Source organism: Daucus carota, chromosome 1, assembly GCF_001625215.2.
Source record: "Daucus carota subsp. sativus chromosome 1, DH1 v3.0, whole genome shotgun sequence".
Classification (NCBI taxonomy): domain Eukaryota; kingdom Viridiplantae; phylum Streptophyta; class Magnoliopsida; order Apiales; family Apiaceae; genus Daucus; species Daucus carota.
Window position 1 is genome coordinate 51667582 of NC_030381.2, and position 25770 is coordinate 51693351.

Sequence of the window (25770 nt, forward strand, 5' to 3'; positions counted from 1 at the left end):
CGAGGAGGTCTTCCAGAAACCATGTTTTTTTCTTCCCTGTTGTAAGTTTGAGTCTTCGGTTCCTTTGTGGTAACCCTCTTCTGTTGGAGTGCTCACTTCTTTAGGTTGTGAAGCAGTTAAATTTGTCATTGCACAATAGAATGTGAGAAGCATTTAGTAATCACCTGCACACAAATAAACTATCAATCTTAATTAATATTTTTATTAATTATTTTTAAATTTTTATATATTAATTTAATTCTGTTGAAAAAATAACATAGATTTAAAAAAATTAATTTTTAAATTATGAAATTTAATAAATCTTAAAAATATATGATACCCTTTAAATCCTAAAACTTAAAAGATATCATTATACACACCCTGTTTTAAGAAAACTTTTCTTATATATATTTTCTATTAAGCTAAAATCAAAATCATGTTCAAATTTAATAATCCAAATACCAATATGTGAAATTACATTAAGTTGAGACCCAAAAGTATAATTTTGCCATTAGTCAAGGGCAGACACAATACTTTAATTTTTCAGTCCCCAAAGCGTTCTCCGAGTCTCCGACCGAATTGAGTTAAGCAAAATTAGGACACAAAGCAACTAAAGACAGCAGTCAGAGAACAATCTGTTGTGGAATGAGATGTTATAGTTTAAACACACACACATTATTGTTAAAACCCTAGGAAACATGGTATGTTGTGAATTCATGCTTGTAGTTTTGTCTGTGTAATTGATCTTGTTGTTTTTAAATTAACTTGTATTGTTGTTGTTTTTTTTTGATCAAAGGTATTGTTGTTAGTTATGTGTAATTAATGTCATTCGATTCGTGATGTTTAGGTAGCATTAGGAAGTCATAATTGGGTTAATGATGTGCAATTAGTACTAGCAACTCAAATTAACGAAGTGAATATTATTCGCATAATGAAATTCAATATGTAGAAGATTATAAGGTTGTCAAAACTTGAGGTTACAACAACTGGGGTAGTTGCTGGATGTGTGTGTGTGTATTATCTTCACTCGTGCTGTAAGAATTACAGCTCACGTTTTTGAGGTATGTAGATCAAGAAATGTGTGCTTGTTTTACTCACAATATTCCACTGTGTTTCTGCGTAGATTAGCTTTTTACTCCCAGATTAGATACATTATTGAAGATGGAACTTCCTTCCGAATTGTTGGATGAGATACTCTACCGCCTTCCAGTCAAGCATCTTCTGCGGTGTAGATGTGTGTCTAAAGAATGGTGCTCCCTAATCGATAGCACCCCATTTGCTAAAAAACATCTCAAAAGGGCCCTTGAGGGCAATGAAGACGGTCTCATTATAAATGAACGCGGAAAGTTTTACTTGGCAGAGGATTTTAAGCCTAATTTGGATGGTGGTGATAGTCATGAAGTTGTTGCTGTAGACATAAACGATCCCCTCAAGACTCTTATCTCTGGTGCTGATTTTGTTGGTTCTGCCACGTGCCAATGGTCTAGTTTGTGTGTCCAAGAATATGATGAATGAGTTTTTTGTATTCAATCCATCAACCAGGAAGTCAAGAAAGATACCTAGTGCCCCTGCTGAATTTCCTCATTCTTTTCAGAGGACTGAGACTTCCCTTTGTGGCTTTGGATATGATTCTGTGAATGACGATTACAAGATTGTCAAGATTGCTGAATGTTATTTTCAGTTTCATGGCAAAATGGTCATTGTCTACAGCCTCAAAACCAATTCTTGGAAACATATTTTGAATGTTCCAGCTCATACCACGCGTTTCTTTGGCGATTGGGGAATGTCTGCAAGTGGAGCTTTGCATTGGTTGGCCATCGATAATCCAATTAATGGCTCCCACATTATTGTTGGTTTTGATCTTGGGCTTGAACAGTTTAAAAAGCTCCCTGCTCCTGCTCTTGAGGGCCCTATTAATACCAGGTGTGTGGTTTCTGTTGGAAGTTCCCTTTGGATTCTTGATGAGTACCCTGATTCTCATAGAGATATGTGGGTAATGCTGAATAGTTCAGGGGGGGAAATTTCTTGGTCCAAAATACTCTCTAAACGCAGTGCACTTACATATTTAAGGTCTGTTAGACCTGTTTATATTTCAATGAGTGACCCGGGTATACTCTTCGAGGTGGACAGCTCACAACTTGTGTGGTATGACCTTGAAAGGAAAATGTTGAAAAATGTGAGGATTCGCGGGCCCACGGATAAGTTTGATCACATTGTACACTCAGAGTCTCATACAGCTCAACAAGGATAGTCCACCACTGAAGCCCTCTCAAAAAAAGCCACATAAGGAACATCAAAAGAGAAGGTAGAAAAATATTTCCGTTTGTTTGGTTTGTAGTTGTATTTCTCTGGCATTCATTTTCATTTGACCTTTTGGTTTTTTAAGTTTTAATAAATGACATTGGCTTGTACATTAATCTTTTTTTTTGGGGTGATTTGTTAATGTATTTTGAAACCTATATTTGATTTCTTGACTAGTTTTTTGTGTAAACTGGGGCTTGCATAGCTTTTCTTCTTTTCTGGGCTATATTACCCATATGTCCTGTCACAGAATGGGAGTTTGTTGGGTTTGCCTAATTGTTAATGACTCTTAAGCTGTACACTTACATCTGGAATAATCATTTACACGATACGGTGAACTTTAATGCGTAATAGTGTTCATACAATTCGGATCAAAGTGTCGAAGGAGTTACTGAACTGATTGATATCTTTTGGTTTGCCAACCTATATAGCTTTTTTCATTAGAATTACCTTGTTTTTACTGTTGAATATTTTTCTAGTTCTTAACATCTCAACTTAATTTGTTCTTGTACTTGATTTTTAGTGATTAAGTCGAAAAACCCGAATTGCCTATGTCTAAATCTAATGGTAAAAATCCCCAATACTGTTGATTCTTTTTCCAAAACTTAACAGAGTGATATATATAGTGATTTGAGTACTTTAAATGAGTCCCCATAGAGATCGGGTAGCTTGGTGAGATATTTTGACGATAATGGTGACCACTTTGATATAAAAACCCAAATTATAAATGCGATAGTGGCTCACTTAATCTGTGCTTTATGCAAGCAAAGAAGTTAATATATCCTTTTTCATGGGTTGTATGGCTTATAGTGTGCGGTTTACATATGATATACTAGTGGCGCGTATATATTATTGTAAATAGAGGAATTAGTGTCCAGAAATCGCAATGCTCTTTTGTTAATGCCATTTCACTTGCTGAATTAGGATATCTTTTGCTTGACTCTGGTTCATGGACATTTCTTTCTGGAGCAAATATCCTTACTAATATCTTTACCATCTGTTGATTTCATTTCTTGCAGCGATGATTTCCTTTCCAAGGGATTCAAACTGAGGCTATAGAATACTAGAAGGATTAAAATATGGATGAGTACATAACAAGGTAGAAACTTTTTCAAGTCTCACTCAGTTGCTAGGAGGTCTTAGTAAATTTGAGTCTTCTGTTCCTTTGTGGCAACCCTTTTCTGTTGGAATAAAAATAATTGCACCATACCTAATATGATGGTTTGTGTATATCTTTATGTTGCAGGAACTAGATGGGATAGTATTAGACTTCTGTATCATGTTTGGAGTAAAAGGAATTTCTCCTTAGCGATTGACATATTTATGCTTTTTTCCTTGTTTATCACCCCTCCCTTTTGTTTGTTAACTTCAGTTGTTAGGAAAGTGTAAGTGAGACAAGTACACTGTTAGCTTGATAATCGGGATGCTATCTGTTACTTCTACAGTTCTACTGGCTTGTTCTAAATTAAAAGGATCAACTTCTTTCTTATATATGTTGCATATTTTAGATAAAGAACTGTGTTTGTATATCTGGAAGAGGGTTTTTCCCTAGGAAAGTAACTTAGCAGGCCTAGTTCTATTTCCTTAGGACAGTAATGTACCAGGGCTAAACTATATGATTCTGTTGTGCACCATCATATTGCACATTTTGTGATATCACGTCTATGGTGTCTGCGTGGCTTTTTTTTTAGCTGAATGTTTGATTGTTGGTCCGCTTAGTAAAGCGGAGTAGCAATCTAACAATATATTCTCATTGGCGGCTTGTTAACATCTGTTCTGAGTTTGAGGCTCACCAGCTATTTACACGGAGAGAAACTTGCAGTAAGCTATCAGACAGGGAATATTTTATCTTCCGACAAAATATTCAACCCTGATACTGGATTTCCCTGATCCAAGACTAATTATATCTTGACTTGGATATGTTTGGTGCTGGTTTCTGGTCAGATATTGACAATGTGCTGATGATGGAGCCCCCACTGCCCAACAGTGATGTATCTTTGGACTTGGAGGGTTTTCTTGATGCTGCTGGTTCTTGGTCAGATAAAATATTGGAGGAACCGGGGCAAGTCCACAACAATCTGCAGGAGCTACAGCAGCCATGGCAACAGCCTACGCAGAACAGGAGTTGCATGTTGGGAAGAGGGAATCATTTGTAGCTCAAGAAGCAGGACCTACTAAGAGGCCTCGCATCTGATTTTGACTTGATGTTCTGATTTTATTTTTAGGCTTTCTTGTATGATGACGAAGATGGTTATTTTAGTTGCTGTTTAAGTTCCATAAATACTGATGAACATTGTCACTAGGACTTGTAGTAGATAATTGAATTTTGCATTTTTTTATGGTTCACTATCATGGTTAGGTCTTCTTTTATAGATTATTTCAGAGGTTTCAATTAAAACCAGTGTCGATACATTGGTTAGGCCTCATGTGGTGCATATCTATTATTTTAAAGAGAGCAGCGTCTATGACTTGTAATGCACTTTTCATAATGCCATTTAACTTGCTGAGTTGAGACATCTTTTTCTTGACATTTCTTTCTGCAGCCTTTTAAACTATACCGTCTTCTATAGTGACTGATATGGACCATCACTATACTGTCTTCTATAGTGACTGATATGGACCATCGCCTAGGACATAGTACATCTTTACATTGTGTGATTCACAAATGCAGAAATGCTGTATAGCCGAGTTTATACAACTAGCTGAGAATTCCTCGTGGCCTGGTCCTTGTTTCATCCCTATCAATGCATCCGCACCTTCAACTTCTATCGATAAAAGGCGGGAAGTTTGTGTTGTGAATCATTTTGGAATGTGAGATTTAGATTGGTAGTAAAACTCTGCGTTTATTCTAGCTACTCCCTCTGCCCCTTGATTGTGGGAGATGAAAACGTGTATTATAGCTTTTTATAACTTATTTTTAAGATCTATTTTTTGAACAGAATTTAACGTTTAAATTTTTATTCAAAAAAAATTCTTAAACATAAATTATAGAAATTTACAGAGAGTACAATTTTTCCCAGACCGTTCTAGAATAGTATGTAAAAGAGAACTTTTTTCGAAATAAATCATTTCGCGTAGCTAGACAAACGGGAACAGTCTAAAATGAGTGTCGTGCGTCATTTTTATAATATCCTTGCTCAAACTTCTGACTAGGATAAACGTGTAGAACAAATTTTGTACCTCGCCTTTTTCACGACCGTTTCCTCTCCCGTAAACCACACCTCGCATGTATGGAAAAATACTGAAAAACGATAATGGAAATGAGCCTACGTGCACATTGTTAGAGAATTCATCAAGATTCCCCAAAGAAAAAACTTTCTATATTAAATACAACACATTTTTGCAAAAAAACGAGCGATACAATAACTCTATATGGACATGATTGAGCCTCCTAAAAAGACAAAGAACAGAAGGCAAACTTGGAAAATCACCATATACTTGTTCTCTCTGATACAAATGTTACAACAGGTCCCAGCTATACCACAAAATTACAATCATGGGAACAATATTGGATTGCCGAACAGCTACCGATGGTGAGTCTTCAAAAACTAGTATGTCGACAAAAAAAAACTGAACACCTGAAATAGAGTGATCATATAAGAATCATCTAATTATAAACTGTTTTCCAGCATGTGGTCAACTAAATCACCGAAGCACATATAACAGACAAAAAGATTATGCAGAATTTTTTTTCCCAAGGACATCATTGATAACCAAGCAATATGTAGAAAAATAGTGATTGTTAACAAGATAAACACTGATCAATATTCAAAGAAACTACAATATGTACATAATTAAGACGTTCCCGTAAGTTGACAACTAAATTTAGTTATTTATGGTATTTGTCTGGTCTAGCAGTCACACAGAGGTTATCCTGTGACCTGTATAAGTTACTTCCTTCAAAAAAACTCCTGTTGATCCTTACCACAAAATAACAGTTTTATATAGGAATCCAGGAAATATGTTTCTGCTTCAAAAAGGACTTCTTTACTTAAAACATCTATGCCTTATAATGGAAAAAACACTAGGTCCTCCCATGCTTCAGTTGTATCTTCTCATTTATCATATATAATTGTTCTCATCATACAATATGTCAGTAGCAGGAATCAAGAATATGTAGCAGTTAACAATCATACACACAAGGCGCTAAATTGTTAGTAACCTCGTACCTTCACGCAGCTGAAAGCAGCTTCTCTAATACCATCACAGTTCTTTGAAAACTGGTTGGATTGAAATAGAAACCAATTTACAACTATACATCAACTTTTATCTGACTATCTTCGCCACCAAATCTTTGTACTATAAAATCATCGAGCTTCCCCCAATTAGGGATCTCAGATTTATTCAAATCATCAGATGGCAGTGATCTGATGCATCCAAGAATCTGTTGAAGGTCACAATACAACCTGGCAAATAAACAGAGCACCACAAAGAGGGAAAAACATTAAAAAAACAAAAAAAAAAAAAACTATTATTACAACTTCAAACGAAGCAGCATATTACAAATATGTAAACAGCTTGTGTACCGGTTTTTTGCTTGTGGTGTGCTAATCTCTAATAGAGCACATGCATCTGAAATGTGGGTGTGGAAGATTACAACCACTTGCCTGCAGATTAAGCATCATAGGCCATATTAAAGCAGCAATAATTAAAAGAAAAAACACAGAAACTGATGACACAGAGAACCGAAAGTCAGAAAACCTGCAATGGGTGCTAACAACAATAAAGACTTACATTTCCTTATATTCTGGATAATTCATATTATATCTGTCAAAAAATTAAGTTTTCTTTTTTGCCTTATTATTCTTTGCCAATATGAAGTGAGATATCTGAGTTACTTTAACTGAACCAAAAACTATCACTTACCTTTTCATAGGCATGTAAAATTATATACTATAAAAGTAGGTACCCAGAGATGCATAATTTTTATAATAGTAATAAGTAATATAAGATGGGTACTGAACTACTGACCACCGTGCTATATACTTAGGCGGGTACATCGGTTGGATAAAGACTACCAAGCCTATTAGCAGTGAGCAACTACCATTTTATTTACATGCATAGCCTAACACATGAAATACTTTAAGGCAGGCTCCAGGTATTATGTTATAGTGGATATATTTACAATAACTAAAAGCAGCTGTATGTACAACAATATATCAATACAAGATAGACATACAGAGGCTAGTCACAGGTTACCAGGGTATTTGCTCTACCATTGCACTATAAGTGATGCTTTTTATTGAAATTATGAGAAAGTGGAACTGTAGTTGGATAGTTGATACAAAGAGCTTTAGCAAGTCTGGAGAAATGAGACCAACACAGGTAGGGATGTCAATCGGGTCGGATCGATTCGGGTTTCATGAAATCCATATCCAATCCGTTATATTTCGGGTCGGATCGGGTTCGGTTTCGGATATTAATATGTGAAATCCAATCCAATCCGTCGGGTTTTTTCAGGTTTTGGATCGGATTTGGGTTTCAAACGGATATCTTAAAAAAATAATTAAAAATAAAAAAATTAAAAACCTTAGAAAACTATGATAATTAAGTTTTTTTTTTTTCAAAATTAGGATTATTGGATGGGATTCTAATCATTCTATTTGTTTAATCTAGAACAATATAAGCTTAAACCATATTAATTTTCATTATTGACAATCATTCAATTTATCAATTATAATAAATTTATATAAACTATGCTTATACTTGAACTATGATAATTTATCAATTATCAATTATAATAAATTTATATACATTTATATTCGGGTATTTTCGGGTTTCGGATTTGGATCGAATTTTGGGTTTTAGATCGGGTTTCAGGTCAGTATTCCCTAAATCCAAATCCAAAAAATCGGATTCAGTATATCCAAAATTTCGGGTTTCAGATCGGGTATTTTTGCCATCCCTATACACAGGGCCTACATTTAAAAAATAGTGATATAGTTTCTCATCTGTACTTTGCCAACACATAGCGAGTTTACTAACTAAATTAAGAATCAAAATGAGTAATGGACATTTCTACAAGTAAAATTCGACCTAGGACACTGTTATTAATTTATTTTTCAAGAGAAGAGCTATTTTCCAGAAGACCCACACTAAGAATTATAAGTTACGGTGTGCATTTGCAGCCTTACCTAAATATTGCTTGAACATCAGCTTCATGCAAGGTTCGTGATAAGACACGTTGAAGATAGCCAACTTCCTGCAAATGGAAGAATATACAACTGAAGCAGTGCTCGTTTGTAAAATTTCCAAGAAACACAATAAAGCTACAACCTGAACAAGCTTCTTTGTCTACAAATCCAACCCAATAACACTAACAGATAGTAGAAGTAAGTAATGATTAGCTGTACTCGTTATCCATCAACATCTGCCAGTGCGAGAAGTGAGGAGACTGTAGAAGTGCTAGAACATGCAAGTCATTTAACATTATACCACAACTCTAAACCCAGGTTTCAATTTTTAAGAAAGATGTTCATGTGTTAACATTTTTAAAACAAGCAACCAGGTTTTACAAGATATTTCAAATAAAATAACTACCATAACATTTCAATCTATTCTAAATTCAGGTATAAACTGAAGAGGACATAAGTTTGAAGCAACCTCGACTTTAACTTCACATAACAATCTGTTGAGAGAGATTTAAGTACAGTTTAAGATGTATCAACTATTCAATCTCTCCCTTTTAACAAAGAAGATGTGCAACATTACCTGGTCAAAAATACACCCAGTTATATTCTTCATGCTGTTAATTAGTGTGATATTTCAAATTATGGCACTACTCAATAGTCATTGCATGTAGTCTGCTAACTTCAGTATACAAAAATAAAACACAATGCAGAGCAGGATTCAATATTGTTGTAGAAGGCTCACAAAAGTAGATATTTGATACTAATGAAGTCTAAAGTAAAATTATTTCAGTTTCTAATCAAAAAGGAAGTTCGCATTGAATAGAAATATATAAAAAAATGAAAAAATTAGATATACTCAGCATCGCATCACCTATATCACTGTAACATCTCTAAGTGCCAAACTGGACAGGGGTAAGCAAAACAATCCAGCACACACTGTCAATTGAAAGCATGATAACGGACCATGTAAAGTAAATATTACCTTTGTAATAGACCGAGCAAATATACTTGGCTGTGAATCATTATCTTCAGTTCTATTCCAACTCTCAACAATTTGTGGCAAGCCACGGAGATGAAACAACAACCTTTCTCTCATAATTTGGACAAGCTTTGTATGTATTTCATCTCGATGAACCTTATAGTCCTATTAGGCATAGATATGTCAATAAAACGAGCACGAAATCCAAGAGAAAATGCAACTTTCGGGCCAATACTTCATAAAGAATTATATCTGCTCCAACTTACTTGTGCTACACGATCAATTTCGGCCAGTAGCAATGGCTGTCGTATCTCGGGCACTTTGGTGAACAGAATCTTCCTGATTTCTTGAATATACACAACGATAAGTCAAAAAGATCTACTCAGAGATAATGCAACTCAATTAAAGTTAAATCAAGCTAGCAAATTAACACAGTAGTCCTAGAAGCTGCAAAATTCACAACTTTGACAAGAATTTAAGACAAAAAATGTAAGCCCGGTAAAAGGACATAGTATAGAGAAGAATGTACACAAGATATCTCCAAATATACATATACTGATAGCATGATACACAATATACCTTCCTGCAGATAACGATCAGATGATCTTTCTAAAGACACAAAATATTACATACTCTCGTCGTTAAGAATCCAGCAAAAGAAGTTTCTGTCTGACATAGCAGATACTTTCGAGTTTCGACCATAACTCCCTCATAATTTCAGCATTTGCTGAAATTTCTAGGTTGAGTAGATTCTTATACCAACACTACTGTATTATGTCATAAAACCTTTTTTCTTGTCTCCTTTTCAAGAGAAAATACGATAATTTCGATAGACAGAAGCACTCCTATTAATTTCCTGTATTTTGTGTCCACTATCAACTTTGAATTACAAAAATTTATGTTCACTAATGAACATGCCTTGATTCTCTTACAATCCTTAGTCTTCAGTGATGTGTTTTATCTAAGATATATCCCAATCCCCTAACCTCTAACAAATACTTCTTTTTAGAGTGTTGAAAACCACTAAAAACAGCACTAGCAGCTCTTATGGTGGTCATGGTAATTAACATGTCAGCATATACAGAAACATGCATAGGTACAACATACGATATACAGATGCAAATGTGAATATCTGCCCATTAGAAATATTGGGAAAAAAATCTTAAAGTAATAACAGCAAGAATGCATTAGTGGCATTAAATTCAGCACCTACCAGGTATAATGGCGTAAGTAAAGCTTATAACCTGACTCGCTAGAGCCAAGTGTTTGGAAGTGATAGACTTCAGACCAGATACCTGCAATAAGAAGAACGTCCAGTTTTGAAGGAGAGCATTTTTTTTTTAATTAATAATTATACAAATTCTTGACACTTTGCACATTCAAACTAAAAGTTTACTGTTTAAACATTCAGCACATAATTACAATTTTAACTTTTAACATGTAATTAATTTTCAAAAAGACACCTGTAATATACTCGATTGGTTATAATTCTAACACTATAAAAGTGGTTCATGAAAAACTGCAGTATAAGTTGATCACACAATAATAGTAAGACGAAAACGAATGAGCAACATTGATAAATGAATATCCAGTGGATGAGACACAAAAGCAATCGTCCGAGAAATTTATATCTTTGGTGAGTTAGTTACATCACACAGAACAGAATAACCGAGTTCAATTAAAATCGGTTGCAAATGATCACCACATTTTTCAAATTATTTTAATAATAATAAGTACATTACATCATACAGAACAGTAAAAACTGGCCATATGTAGAGTACCTGCATGGCTCCAGCACCAAGGACCAGCTGGCAAGCCCTTGTGTTAAAGAATTTCAAGAGCTCAACAACACGCTGAACAATTTCAGAAGATAATGCCGGCAAAGAATCATTCATATCAATGTACTCCGACAACATCTTCAGCAAGACTAAGCCACTGAAAAGTAAAAATGAACAATTGTAATTTTCAGCTTAACCAAGCAAACTATGTAATTAGATGTAAAAAACAAAGGCAAGACACAGAATTCTAACCGATAATTACAATTAGATCACATCGACCACATATGTGAACAGTATACATGACCAGGAACAATAGTGATATATCGATTTAAAAGGAAGTTGCTAATTTAATTAATTTAGTGGGAATAGAATATTTGTTAATGACAAGAATAAGAGTTTCAAAATCAAATCGGTAACTAGAAGACAGATCATTATGAATCCATGTTGATATAGCAATAATGATGAACAAACAATTAAGAGTTAAGGTGAATTTCTGCAGAAAGAAAAAGCAACTGAGAGAACTTACCAGTTTACCATATGATATCCAACACCTTTAAAGGTAAGCGTTCGATCCTTTTTAGTAGCACTGTTAGTTGGACCTGGCGCAGTACCATCAGCTTTACTATTATCAACTGGCCCACTTGAAGATGATACCTTTATTTGTGCTGCAATATCTGGAGATACTTCGGTAGACTTAGTACGCTGGAGGGTTTGCACAGAGTTTGTTTCTTGGCCATCTGCTATCACTGAACTACTGCTTGACACCGTTTCATTTTCGCTTCTTGCAACACTATTTGAAGCATCATCTAAATCTCCACCGTCAAGAGGCTCCTCAAAATACAATGAATTCGTGATGGCCTGACATTCATCATTAACATCGACTTCTGCCCATGTCTCCTGGTCAAGTACTGCTCTTATTTTAGCCATCTACAGACAACCAGCAAAATGTTATTCAGCTAGCTATTATGAATTTACCTTTACTACAAGAATTAAACACCATTAGGACCAAACACTAACTCGAGAATCATGCTGAGAATCCACAAAGGCTTTGGCCTGTGATTGCAAAGTTCCGCGAATGCTATAACCCAGTCTTCCACCAATCTGTGATGTTGTCATAATATGAAATAAAACCACAAATATATAAAAAGATAATTCCAGGGAAATGTCAGAAGAAATAAAAACACAGGCAAAATAGCAAAAATATACCCTCTCTGTTGCAGTTATAAATTCCTGAGTGATATCATGCATGCTTAAAAACTCTTGCAACCTCAACTTCGGGTGAAGACCAGCACGAACCCCAAGGAGCTTAGCCCATCTTCCATGTGCCGCATCACAAGCAGCAAAGACAGCTTCCGTGTTTTCTCTTAAAACATCAGCTCTGTGGAGAAACACAATTTTATACAAGATAGTATGAGTCAGAAAATATATGGAATCCATGCGATGAAGATCGATATCCAAGCACATCAGAGTGAATTTCAATTTCTTGGATAATATAAAAACAAATTTCAATTCAAACATAAACTAAGCAAATTGATAATAGATGTATTTACAAGCAGCCCGTCCAATGTAACCAGGTAAAGCTTATAAGCATTAATGTTCATATAATGTTATTTTAAAAACAAAAAAAACTATGCAACATGTTTATTTCTAAGGTCTTTAGTTTATTACTCCACACTTTAAGAGAATCTTCAAGTGGGAAAATATCAGATCATTTCTTTATCTCCTCAACCCTTTTATTGTTGAGGTGCAAAAGGGACTCGTAATAAAATCAGGCCAATGCAACCCTTCATTGGTAAATTTGATAGTCCTAGAGATATGACAAACCATTCCAAGAGTTAATACCAAAACTAGCATATTCCTTACAGGTCCGGACCGGAAAGTTGTGCAGACCTAGTTGCAAGTAAATGACTAAAAATAACTTCGCTAGTTCCTATTATATTAGACAATAATGAACATACATCAACATTTTCTTACTTTACATTTATACTTTATGCTAAAGTAACAAATATTACTGATAAGTCGTATATTAGTGTAATAAATTAACATGATCTGTTTTAGTGTATTAGTCTTATATTAGTGTATGATATAGGTCAATGGATGAACTATATTTGTTCCTCTACACCTATTAATCATATAGAAGAAACCTTAATAGTTTGCTGGCATATTTGCAGAGCGCGTAATGATGTAGTGTGGAACAAGAAGAAGATAACTGCAGTGGAGGTAGTTCGATCAGCTAGAATGGTTCTTAGTCGATGGAAGAAAACTCAAGTTCATAAGCATACTTCTCTATTGAGTGTTAATGACTTTATGGAGGCTCCTGAGCTATGAACTAAGCCAGAGATAAACAACACTGCGATAAATGTTGATACGGCTACTTTAAGCAGGAAGGACAATTTGGGTTTGGTTGCGTTGCCAGAAATCATGAAGGGAGAGTTATTGAGGTGTTGGCTGGATGCAGAGATGGTCGAGTTGGTTCAGAGATTGCTGAAGTTGTTGGGATAAGAAAAGCTCTCAGTTGGGTTAAAGGGAAAAATTGGAGTAAGGTGTTGCTGGAATCTGACTATTTAGTGGCAGTTCAAGCTATCAGAGGAACATGTTATTTGCCAAGTAGTGCCGCTCATTGCATTACAAGAGCATCCTATTATCTCCCAGAATGTGATTTGAGTATTCTTGATGTACCACCTGCATTCTCTTCAATTGTACAGAGTGATCTGAGAAGCTAAAAAAAAGAATATAGCTTGGTCTGTACAGTTAAACCGAACCCAACACAAAATAAACCTAACCAATCTAACTTTCGGTTTTCTTAATATAAACCAAACTAAAATTACAGTTCACTTCCTTTTCCAGCTTTGGTTCGGTTTTGCTCACCCCTACAGACACTGCTATACATTGTTCAGAAAGTAACACCATCTTCCATGAAGGTAAATCTATTCATTACCATTTAACAGATACAAGGAAAGCTTAGTTATAGGCAATTGTAGGCATTTAAAAAAGTATCATTGATTTAGAATTTTTAATAAACTTTAGGAATATATTTTAGACATATGTAGTTGTAATACTTTAAAAGCTACCTTAGATTTAATTTTCTATGCAAGTCTTGTAAGCCTCAAAAGAAAATAAAAAAAGTTGATATACTTGATTATTAAATATTTAGATTGTCTCTCTCTTAATACATTGTGAGTCATTATCTTCTCTCCCTTGTACAATCGGAAAACTTTAATATAATTGATTAACTCTCCTAGTCACTTGCCTTTAGACTTCGATACAAACGGGGGGGACCCGAAACTATATAGAAAAATGCCTAAACTTGCTATGCTTGACTTAGCCAGCCTAATATTTTGCAACATCGAAGCAATTATTTAGAATCTCACCAACTTCCAAAATAAACAGTGTGTATGACATATGGACGACATTTATACAGAATACATTCATGAATTGAGAATATTACCGGAAATTTCTTGATATATTCGATAAAGAAGTTGCATCCTTTCCCCTTCCCTGGTATGAAGGAGGCACTGCAGTGTTTCTTGGGAGATGATATGGGAGAAAGGAAGAACCTTGAGCATTAGAATCTTGAGATGCTTCTGCAGTAACTGCACCAACAGCAATTGCCGCAGCAACTGATTCAGCAGCATAGTGACCATCAAGATTGCACATGATCCATTCAATAGCTTTTTTTACTTCAGCCGCCCGCACCAAGTGTGCCTGCATTCACTAAAAGAAAGAAATTGTGTTACTTCGTTCCTGATAACTGAATACATATGGTGAAACTCAAGGTGCAAACAATATCCTATTTTAGCTTCTGTATTACCAAATCATGTATACTAGTATGGTTAGGCATAATGAGTGAAAAATTTATCAATACAACAAAAAGGAAGAAATCAATCTGTGAGCAGTACTGCAAATTGCAAACCTACATATAGAAAGTACAAGGAAAGAATAGGAGTCTGGATCCTCTGCATGATTTCAATGCTCATTCAGTTCTCTCAATCTAAGTTGGACTGATTTGGCTATCACAATGAATGGCATTACTTGGTTTATATTACATTTATGGGATAGATTCACAAATAAAGAAACCCCCGACTGACTTCAGACTGTGCAAATACAATTCTAAAGTCACTCTCGACTTGTGAAGCTATAAAAAATCTATCTGCAGTGAATTCTGAAGGGAGGAAGAGATATTAGAGCCAGCGTAATCCTAAGCAAGTTAATCTTACAATACCACTTGCGACTATGATTAAAGAATAAAAGGTCTGGAAATTACAGGACTTTCTTCCACATAATCCTAGTAATTGTTCACTTAATCACATTCATAATCATCATCACTAATTAAAAAAAAATTGGCATCAGGCAGAATCTACAACCACTTTTACTGCAGAATCTAGAAACCCATGCAACCAATCGCCAAATCTAACACAAGCTAAACACTATCATAAAAAATAGAATTTCTAAACAAAAAGGAATATAAAAGGTAGACATTACCCATACAACACGGAATATAGTCCTCAGAAGCTGAACAAAGTTGTCCGCTGACAGGGTCTTAAGCTTACTTACAAGTGATGACCCTCCACCTAAGCCAAAATGATATCCAAACAATAAGCTACTTTACAGAACATATATTACTAATATAATAATGATCCTTCGACAAGAGTACTTCCCGTCTTAAAAATGTCTGAAAGAACTAAAAATATATTTTAGGCCAACTCACTATCTGAATCAGTAACTCTCTCTCCTTGGGCGGAATCTGAGTCTGATGGTCTCGAAACAAGAACTGGAAGTAGTTCTGAAACTACCATCTTAATTGCAGATTTCATCTCTGCTGTAAGTGTATCACGGTATAATCTCAAAACAGTTGGAAGCTTTGCCTGCAACAAACGTTGACATGTAATTAAGTCGATATCTTGAGCACCAAATTCACTGTAACAAGGCTTAACCAGATGCCTTTATTAGCTAGCACAAAGAGGAGAAACTGATAAAAAGATGTAGTAGGCAAAATACAACAAGATTTCAGATTCATGAGGAAAACCACTACCCCTAGGATTTCTGAACCGCTGAAGAAAAAAGTTAGTTAGGATCAAAGAAATAATCTAAATTCAACTAATCAATCAAAGTCTTCTTCTGCTATTAGATTACATCTCCTTGTATAGGATTAAATCCCTAAATTTAGCCACCAAGTAATATCCTAATAATAAGGGAAACAAACCATTTTCTTCACCATCATCCAGAATAATACTAATATAAATACATACATACTACATATATATATATATACACATAATATATAATACAATTCGATCTATCCATCTCTTATAACATATAGTAAGTACAAACCAATAGTGTAATTCCTTGTTCCGCCTCACCAGCCACTATCCAATGTTTTAAAAGAAATTTTAGATTAGCAGGTCAGTCGAGAGCTCAGCTGCTCAAGAATCGATTATCAATTATGAGTAGTAAAGGATCGGAATAAAAAGTAACCTTTTGTATTGAAAATAAAGCAGCATTTTGTTACTTCACTGAAACCAGAGAAGGCAAATTTTTGTTCAGTGTGCTGATATAACAAAAAGCAGATTCGTATCAGCTCTCCATAATAAAATTTAAGGGATACTGAGTCTATAACCAAGCCAAGTACACCTATATATCACAACAGAAACCATAGCTACAGAGAAGAGACTCAAAATGAAGCCACTGTCAAGGACTTGCACACATTGCATGTTCTGGAAGTTATGTGCATGTAACCGGTAGTTCTCAGTTACTACATACTTTTCTCTCACATCAAGCACTTATCAATTGTGTTTCTACTTGAGGAGTGCTACAACATGTATGCATCCAGTCTATGGCTAAGAATGGGGAAGGCATAACATAATGAGTGCTTCACTTATTATTTACAGATTCTTTGACAATTTATCATCATATATCACCCACACTCAGAAGAGTCACACCCATATATAACTCACCATAAAAGTTTGGTTATGTAACTAGAACAATGGCATGCAGAAGCACAAGAAAAATACTTACAGTTCGAAGCAAACCAATAATAAGAGGAAGTAGCTGATCTCGAATATTAGACATTTCTTCTTCATTAATTTTAACCTGCATCATGTCATTACTATTTATTAGTACACAGTTTCGGCTGCAGAGCTGTTGGGATTCTGCACATCAACCTTAAGATTTATATCAACTGTCAATTACAGTTTGCAAGATAACATTTGATTTATAATCCATTAAGATGTATTACACTCAGCAAAAAGCAATCCCAATTTCAAATATAATTACTTATAAAATTGCTAAGTATTTAATCAGTTGTATGATTAAGAACTATAAAACCACTGCCAAATTTTAATAAGACAGCAGAAAAATGAATAAAGGGACTGTATCAGCATCTGCTGAACTGCAAAGACAATGATTTTTGTTACTCCTGCAACAAATCGTAAGAGAATCCTCTAATGCCTAAAAAAGTTTATATTCCAGAAATCAAGCATTGATGAGAAGACTACGTGTACAAGAACAAGTGTAAAAGCAAACAAATGTCAGCACAGTTTGACAAAAAATATTATTAAAATGACGCAAAAAAACACAAATTGGTGCCAATTTGGCTTAACTTAATAACAATTACTTCTATCACTAAAAGTTAATTATATAACTTTGAGGTAAAAGAAATTTTTTACTTAAAAGTTGCTACCTGTTTGGGAAATTTATTAGTAACATACGTACGACGTACGTACATACATATACATATATATAATACTACAAAGTACATTTAGAAAGTAAAAATTCCATTTTCCTAAAGCCAAATTGCGAATTTCAGATGAGTGCCTATTCTACTTCTCAAAATTTAACTTACAAGTCACCTTTGCTTTACACAAACATATCCATTCTAAAGCCTAGCTTCCTTGATGTGCATGAAGGTTAACAGTTTAATATAAGACAAATACAATTGAATAACCCCTGCCCTTACCCCCTTTCACTTTAAAAACATAAATTATGCACTCAACTTTACAAGCAAACTTCTGAATGACCACAGCAAATCTATAGAAAGAAAGAGAACACCATAATAAATTTCAAGGTATCATAAAATAATTAAATTTCACTGAGGCTTACATCTATCCCATTTGTGACTGATGTTGCCCTTGCTTTTGATTTTAATAATATTATCGCATCCGTGTCTCCAGTATCTTGTATTGATGTACGCATAAATTCTGCTGAAAGAATGCTACAAGAATGAATTTGATAAGTCACGCAATCGCTCAGACAAACAGCATGTATTTACATAATAGTAAACTTCTATAGTACACATGCTACTAAAATTAAAAGGATTAATTAATATAAATATTGCATTAGACGCACATACACGTGTATTTCGTTAATTATTATAATAATTGAACAGACACCAACCCACTTTGCCTTCAACAAATCTTGAAACCTGAACCTCAAGTTAAGGGGGCAAGGGAGATATTGCTAGAGCAAGGGAGTATAGAAGATCTCCTCTTCCTCGGGCTCAGAAAACAACGAGTTCACTTTACGTATAATCATATATAGTATGTTGGTTTGTACTTGGAGTTATCTATCAATCTGATTTATTTATTTATTTATTTATTTTGCAAAGTTAAACAATGGTACTTAGCCAGATATGATAATTGTTACCTTCTAAATAGATTAGGTTGTTAAATTGTTGTAACCCTTGTTAGGAACCTGTAACAAGCACTACTAATTACTAGAATATAAAATTTCGTATTCTTTGCTGCAATAGTCTACCACTCCACACTTAACAAATAATAGCAGGGGCCTGGAAGCACCTTGTGCACATTAATTAAGGATTATAATCAAGACAGAAAGAATATCTTACTACATCAGATGCTAAACTCCACAATGACAATAAAATAAAAATAAAATATATAAACAAACTGATAAAATATGAGAGCTGTGGGTTAGATAACCTGTTTATTGAATCTAGTGCACCACTAACATGATCCCCAAGGTGACGAAAACAGTGAAGACCAGTCAGCTCATCCCCATCCTACAAACATAATACGGAACAAACAAAAAATAAGGGGTATTGTAATACAGTAACAAGATCTACAACCTCAGATTCAGGATTACAATATTACATAATAGCGACAAAGGTAGAGCCTGCAATTTGAATATTGAATGATTTTCTTCTTTCACTTTGGTTATCACAGTTTTTGTTTTGGGGACGGTCAATTAAAAGTTTCATCTGTTTATGAGAGCGAGATGGCTAGAGTTAAACATTGGCTTGCACATTGTGGTTACGGCCCACTGCCTCTAACAGGACTAACAGAACACAACAATCCCTACTCGCGAGGTTTTTACAAAATGAATGTAGATTTTAAATACTTGGTCTTGTCCTTAAATGATGGGAAACAGTACTCTGGATTATTACATTGTCACGAAGTGGAATCACTAAAATCGTAAGAATAGAATAAAGATTCCTGCTTTCAGAATACCAGTAATTGCTGCAGATCATCAGTAACATCCAAAGCTCCAGCACAATCTGCCGATGCAACAAGCTGCAAAAAAAACGAAAAAGCAAGTAATTGAGAACCTTAAATGCTAAGAATTAACATAAATATTTCCAACCCAGAACTACAACAACAACATCAAAACAACGTTACTTCTTCACTAACAATCAGAGAGCAAATATAGATCAGCATTAATAAGACATAGCACTGCGTTATTTTTCCATCATCCCCACATGTCATTTAAAATAATAGTAAGATTTATTTCATACATTAATATTATATTGGGCTAATCATCAAATAGATCATTTTTTTTCGTTCAAATATATCAAGTGGGTCATCGACAAATTTTTGGTCTCGTTTGAGTCACTTATTTAAAATAAAATTACATTCTACTAATTTTAAAATATTTACAAATGCAAGAAGTTGACTATTGAAGTTTTTCAGAACAAGCATATGCTCATCTTTCTAACTACTTCAATTTTTCTAACTTAATCTATACTAATCTTCCTTTTTCAATTGAACTCAACCTCTATTTTTGGTAATTTCTCTGATATAATCTTTGAATTTTTATTATTTTATCATCAAGTTGCTTTGTGTACAAGTTCACGTCAAGTCCCAATCAAATTCATATCATAAAATTTTTTAAAAAAAGATTTATTTTGACCTGGTTTCAAAAAACTTATCGGCATGTAACTTAATTTGAAGTGAGTGGTGCAAATGAGACCAAAAATTTGTCGATAATCCAATTGATATATTGAAACGAAGCAAGTGACCTAATTGATAATTAACCCATATTATATTAGCATGCACTAATCAATTTCTCTTACACCAAAAAAAACATTCACAAATATCAGTCTAACAAATGGAGTATAGAACAGCAACTGCCCAAGCTTAATTTCCTTAAATGCCTTACCAATTATATGCACATATACATGTCAGAACTTCCACAGATAGCATTGAACAAAATATTCTTGCAATAAAGGTAATAACCAATGAACATAATGCTCAACTTCTCAGGGACTACATCTGAATATTATATATTAATATAACTTTCTTGCGACGTTCATTTTTTTTCTTTCTACATATACCTCCATTATAAGACTTCCAAGTGTATTTTTGTGTATTATCATTCAGATATTGAAGAGTTCATATACTTGCTGGAATATGCTCCACTCAGTTCTCTGATTGTAGAAGCATTATTTACATTTGCCGATAGATTTTCTTCATATGTAATAGAAAATAAGAAAATTTATACTTAACTGACATGGGCCATATAACCTATACTACTAGCATTTAGTGCACCAATATATAATAACAGGAGCCACAATAACAAATAGTCCATACTTCAACTTCTTCAAAGCAGTAACAAAACCAAAAACTACTGCCATGTCTACTATGCTTTTATTAGTCAAGGCATTTGTGTCCAATTAATATTATCATGCATATACTCATACACTATAATGAATCTAACATCATAAATTACCAAATTTCTAGCTACATCTAAGTTATACTTGCGAAAAACTGGATTTCTAGCTATTGTTAGATTATAAAAACAAGAACAAGTAACTCACCAATTTAAGAGCTGACAAAGCATGATTAACATTCAATATAAGCCTTAACTTCTGCTGCAAAACCAATAAATTGCTCCTCGTCGAATTATGCTCCTGAATTTGCCGCGCAGAATCAACCAAATCAGAATCTAATATCCTAATTGTTTCCTTCAACTCCCTAATCCTACCACAACCTTCCACAATCCTCACATTCAACCCTTCCAACTGCTCCTGAGCTTCGAAAAACGAATTAGAACGCAACGAAATCTCCTTCACCAAATGCAGCTCAACAACATCCAAGTACTGTGACAGTTTCTCCTGCAACACCAAATTCTCATTGGCAGTTGAGAACGGACACGCAGCACGAAACGTTCCCCCATCCTCCAACTCAAAATCCTCCTTAAAATACAATGCAGGCACTTCTCGTAAACACGCAACCAACGCCTCACCTTGACCTCCATCACTATCAACACTACTCTCCCTAATCCTATGCGATTGAATATCATTAAACCGATTAAACTGCTCGAAAATCGACAGCGAGTACGGCTCGAACTGCGATTTACTAATCTCCGAGCCGGCTTTCGCACTCGTGACGTTAATTGACGCGAATTCGGCCGGCGATACGACGGTGGACGGGGACCACCAGCTCGCCCACGTGGCGTCGGAGTTAGATTGAGGATTGTTGAGAATCGCCGAGAGGCTTTGTGTCGACGCATCGGAGATCGATTTTGATAGCGAGTGCGATAGCGATGACGATGATGATCTTTTAGGAGTGTTGTTGAATTGGTCCAGTGAGAACCTTCCCGATGATTGGGAAGGTTGTGAATCCATGCTCTCTTTATGATCTCTGTATCATCAATTTTTATTTGAAATGAGAGCGAGCGAGAGAGAGAGAGAGAGAGAGAGATGAATCTGTGCGTATTTGTGCGAGAGTGTAGAAATGTGAAGGTGATTTGGATCTGGGAGTAATGGATTTCTGGTAGTAGAGGGAGGAGAGAGGAGATCGAACTGGTTAATGCTTGGGAAATCAAAATGGACCGGGTGGTTTGACTTGAACCGGAAAGTCAATATTTGGTTTTTTTAAAATATTTCCAATCGGAGTTCCAACTTTTAAGAGGGGTGGGAAAAACGAACCGTAATAAAAATTAATAGGAAAATAGATTTTTTTGCCACTTAACTTATTGTATTTTTAGAAATTTACCATCCAACTATTTTTTGTTTCTTTTTACTCATTAATGTTAGGTTTGGTTTTATTTTTAGCCACCAACTTAGGTTCGGATTTGATTACTAGCATTATGATAACTTTTTGTAGCATCATTTATACATATTGATAGTATGTAATATTTTGATGATATGTCGTATATTTATATCTTTATATATAGCAACAATGATATAAAATGAGTTGATGAAAAACTAAAATTAGTAAAAAATCGCAATTAGAATTATAAAAATTCAATAAATCATGAAAATGAAATCAATGATTTCAAACAATTCACTCTCTCTCATAAGATAAAGTGTATTTGAATGATATGATGCATCATCTTTCGCTATTAAAGTTTCAATCGACTAACTCAGTCTAAGATCTCTCTTAAATTTAAGAACGGTTTTTTCAATTGCTTAGCACTTATTTAAAACTCTTATAAAATATAATTTCAAAACTTATTTTTGTGCTTTTTTGTGTAAAAATTTAACGCTGAATTTTCATTCGAAAGAAAAAAATAAAATTATATATGAAACTACATCTTTTAAAAGCCATAAAATACGTGTAAAATTCTTATCACCCAAAGTAAACGACCATGAAGACATAAAAAGTACTATATATAAAAATACAAACTATATCAAATCACCAAAACATTATACACCAGCACTCTATTTTAATAATGCTACACTGAAAATGTAATGCTAATAATCAAATCCGAAACTAACTTTAGTGACAAAAAAAAAAAAGCTGAACCTAGTAAAATAAAGAAATTATAGTTGAGTGGTTAGTTTCTAAAAACGCAATAAGTTTAGCGACAAAAAAATAATCATAATGCTACTAATCAAATCCAAATCTAAGTTGGTGGCTAAAAAAAAATCCAAATCTAACATTAGTGAGTAAAAGGAAAAAAAAATGATTAATTGGGTGGTAAATTTGTAAAAGCACAATAAATTGAGTGGCAAAAAAATCTATTTTTTCAAAATGAATTCGATTTGATGATTTGGTTGGACTTGGTTTGGTTCTAAATTCTAATCCTCTAAGATTTTGATATATTATCAAGATAAAATTTGATTTAGTCTGATTCTTAAAAAATATTTCAGTTTAGACCGAATAGATTGAATAGTCAAACAATATATAATATTAATTTATATTTATATTATATATATCACAAACTAAATATATAATTTGTAAATATAGTAATGTTTATCTCTGGTAAAATGATGGTGATTAATTAATATTATATTTTTAATAAATCAAAATTCCAATTTTATTAATAATATAAATTTTGGTTTTTTTTAATGATTTTTGTTCTTTTGGACATAATTAAAGCGGTTCGATTCATAATAATAATTTGACTACGTTGAGCCCAACCCAAAAAAAATGGACTTTCGATTCTTAGTCCATTCAATTCGATCTGTTTTCGACATAATGGACCGAATACCTATAACAGTGACAACAACATAGTATAGTACAATATTTGAAGAATCATGTCCCTGACAACTGTTTGTCAGAGAGGGTTTATATAAAATACACATTGAGGAGTCGGATCTATATTTTAAGGGTTCAGATATAAGCATACACATTGAGGGGGTCGGATCTGTATTTCAAGGGTCCAGATTTAAGCGGAAAGAAAGAAGTCCAATCCACGGAAAATTATACCGGAGGGGAAAAAAAAAAGTTTGGATCTGCATCCTAAAATTCGGTTTTGATAATTCTGAAGCTATGTGTTGGTTAAGGGTTATATGACATATGAGGGCTATAAACAAAACCCATAAGACTTATACGACACACGTTGTATTTCATACAAAGTGAGTTTGAATTTGACGGTATAATACTCTCAGTTTTTTCATATACGACGTTTGACTTTTTAACACATATTTTTAATTGTTTTGACTAGATACTTAAAATAAGCCTCAGTTACCAGATTACTCCTCTATGTTAAAATATATATATATCATTCTGGCTATTCACTATTTGGGGATGTATAATTGGAATTTTAATAAAATTATTATATATTTGTGAGTTTCAATTGATTATATTTAATTTGATTTTGTGTGCTTTGTAAATTTTTGAATTATCATAGTTGTGGATATAGATCTTTAACCTATTATTAATCTCAATTAACTATTATATAATCATGGTTTTCTTTATTCAATTCCTATATTCTTAATTATTAATCTCAATTTAAATTTTAGATAATCTTTCAAATCACTAACTTGCAAATCATTATTTAAGGTATCCATAGTCATTTTCAATTGAATTAGTTTTTTTATTTAATGTGCATTTTATAGTATCTTACCTTTTTTTAGTTATTATCATTATGCATAATCTAAAATATCTAAATCCTCTTTAGATAAAAAAAATCTAATAGGATCTCATATCCATGTGCTCATTCTATATTAAACTTTAATTTTATATTTAAAAATAATAATTTATTGTCAAAATGTAATTATATATATAGACGATTTTCAATAACAAACAAGTTAGAGTACAACTACGAACTTAAGCTAAACTCTTAAATTACCTAGGCCTTATAAATCACCACAAATAATTAAAATACACTCTTTCACACATATTTCACATCATTTTTTTATTTTTAATTTGATTTTTTTTTCATTGACTATATTTGTCCAAAATTTAAAGATACGTGACAAATATCACATCATTTTTTAACACTTTAAATTAATATATTTTATTTATAAAAACTTAAAATAATAAGAAGGTACGAATTTTAAGATATAGTCAATATTAATATGATCGAAAACAAAATGTGTTTCACGTCTAATCTAACTAATCATTCTAGTCAATTCTTTTACGGATACTCCGAGTTCTCGTTAGTCATGCCTTTTCACACAATTAATATGATAGATTAAATATCAAACATTAAATTTTATTATAATTTAATAAACTAATATTATAATTTTAATAATAATGAGTTTTGTTAATACATTTAAATAAGATATATTCTTACCATGGATAACAAATGAGCTGAACTGGACTATCCAATCATAGAACGATAGAGTATAAGTCTTTAATCACTTGGACTATTCAATCACATGGGTGATCAAAAACCACTCAAACCACATAAACCGTCCGCATCGCATGAGAAAATGCGGTTTTTAAATTTCGTGGTGTGGTTGTGTTTTGAATTTTTTATAAACCACATGATGTGGTGCGGGCTGCAGTTTGACATATCACTAATGCAGTTCAAACCGCACCGCACCACAATAGTATAACTTATATAAATATGTTTGTAATTGTCAAACAGAACAATATTTTATACATATTATATATATTATTTATAATTATGTTATGTATATTTTTATAGAATATCTTCAAATAATAGTTAATTATTATTTTATAAATATCGTATT

The 25770-nt window shown here is 33.5% G+C and overlaps 2 protein-coding genes and 1 long non-coding RNA gene across 6 annotated transcripts; 2 read left to right on the forward strand and 1 right to left on the reverse strand.

Annotated features, from left to right (window-relative positions):
* Positions 1 to 1486: 1486 nt before the first annotated feature.
* LOC135150600 (F-box protein CPR1-like) lies at positions 1487 to 2181 on the forward strand. The gene is made up of 2 exons (XM_064087101.1): positions 1487 to 1972; positions 2140 to 2181. The coding sequence occupies exons 1-2, from the start codon at positions 1487 to 1489 to the stop codon at positions 2179 to 2181; spliced, it is 528 nt and encodes a 175-aa protein (XP_063943171.1).
* A 43-nt stretch (positions 2182 to 2224) lies between these two features.
* On the forward strand, positions 2225 to 4363 carry LOC108206312 (uncharacterized). The gene is made up of 3 exons (XR_010288170.1): positions 2225 to 2284; positions 3300 to 3379; positions 4225 to 4363. It is a non-coding gene; the product is annotated as an uncharacterized LOC108206312 (long non-coding RNA).
* Positions 4364 to 5578: 1215 nt separating this feature from the next.
* LOC108204515 (vacuolar protein sorting-associated protein 54, chloroplastic) lies at positions 5579 to 22175 on the reverse strand. 4 transcript variants are annotated; one of them, XM_017374002.2, is made up of 19 exons: positions 21217 to 22175; positions 19631 to 19693; positions 19103 to 19182; positions 18267 to 18378; positions 17184 to 17258; positions 15877 to 16033; positions 15651 to 15739; positions 14617 to 14873; positions 12375 to 12546; positions 12186 to 12269; positions 11695 to 12095; positions 11172 to 11325; positions 10604 to 10685; positions 9657 to 9729; positions 9394 to 9555; positions 8415 to 8482; positions 6807 to 6887; positions 6450 to 6686; positions 5579 to 5858 (listed from the first exon to the last, which is right to left on the reverse strand). In XM_017374002.2, the coding sequence occupies exons 1-14, from the start codon at positions 22024 to 22026 to the stop codon at positions 9662 to 9664; spliced, it is 2604 nt and encodes an 867-aa protein (XP_017229491.1). In that variant the 5' UTR covers positions 22027 to 22175; the 3' UTR covers positions 5579 to 5858; positions 6450 to 6686; positions 6807 to 6887; positions 8415 to 8482; positions 9394 to 9555; positions 9657 to 9661. The 4 variants fall into 4 exon arrangements, with proteins under 4 accessions (XP_017229491.1, XP_017229489.1, XP_063942086.1 ...); XM_017374000.2 differs by having other exon boundaries at positions 9657 to 9736; XM_064086016.1 differs by having other exon boundaries at positions 5634 to 5858; positions 9657 to 9736; positions 12186 to 12546.
* Between the last annotated feature and the right edge of the window lie 3595 nt (positions 22176 to 25770).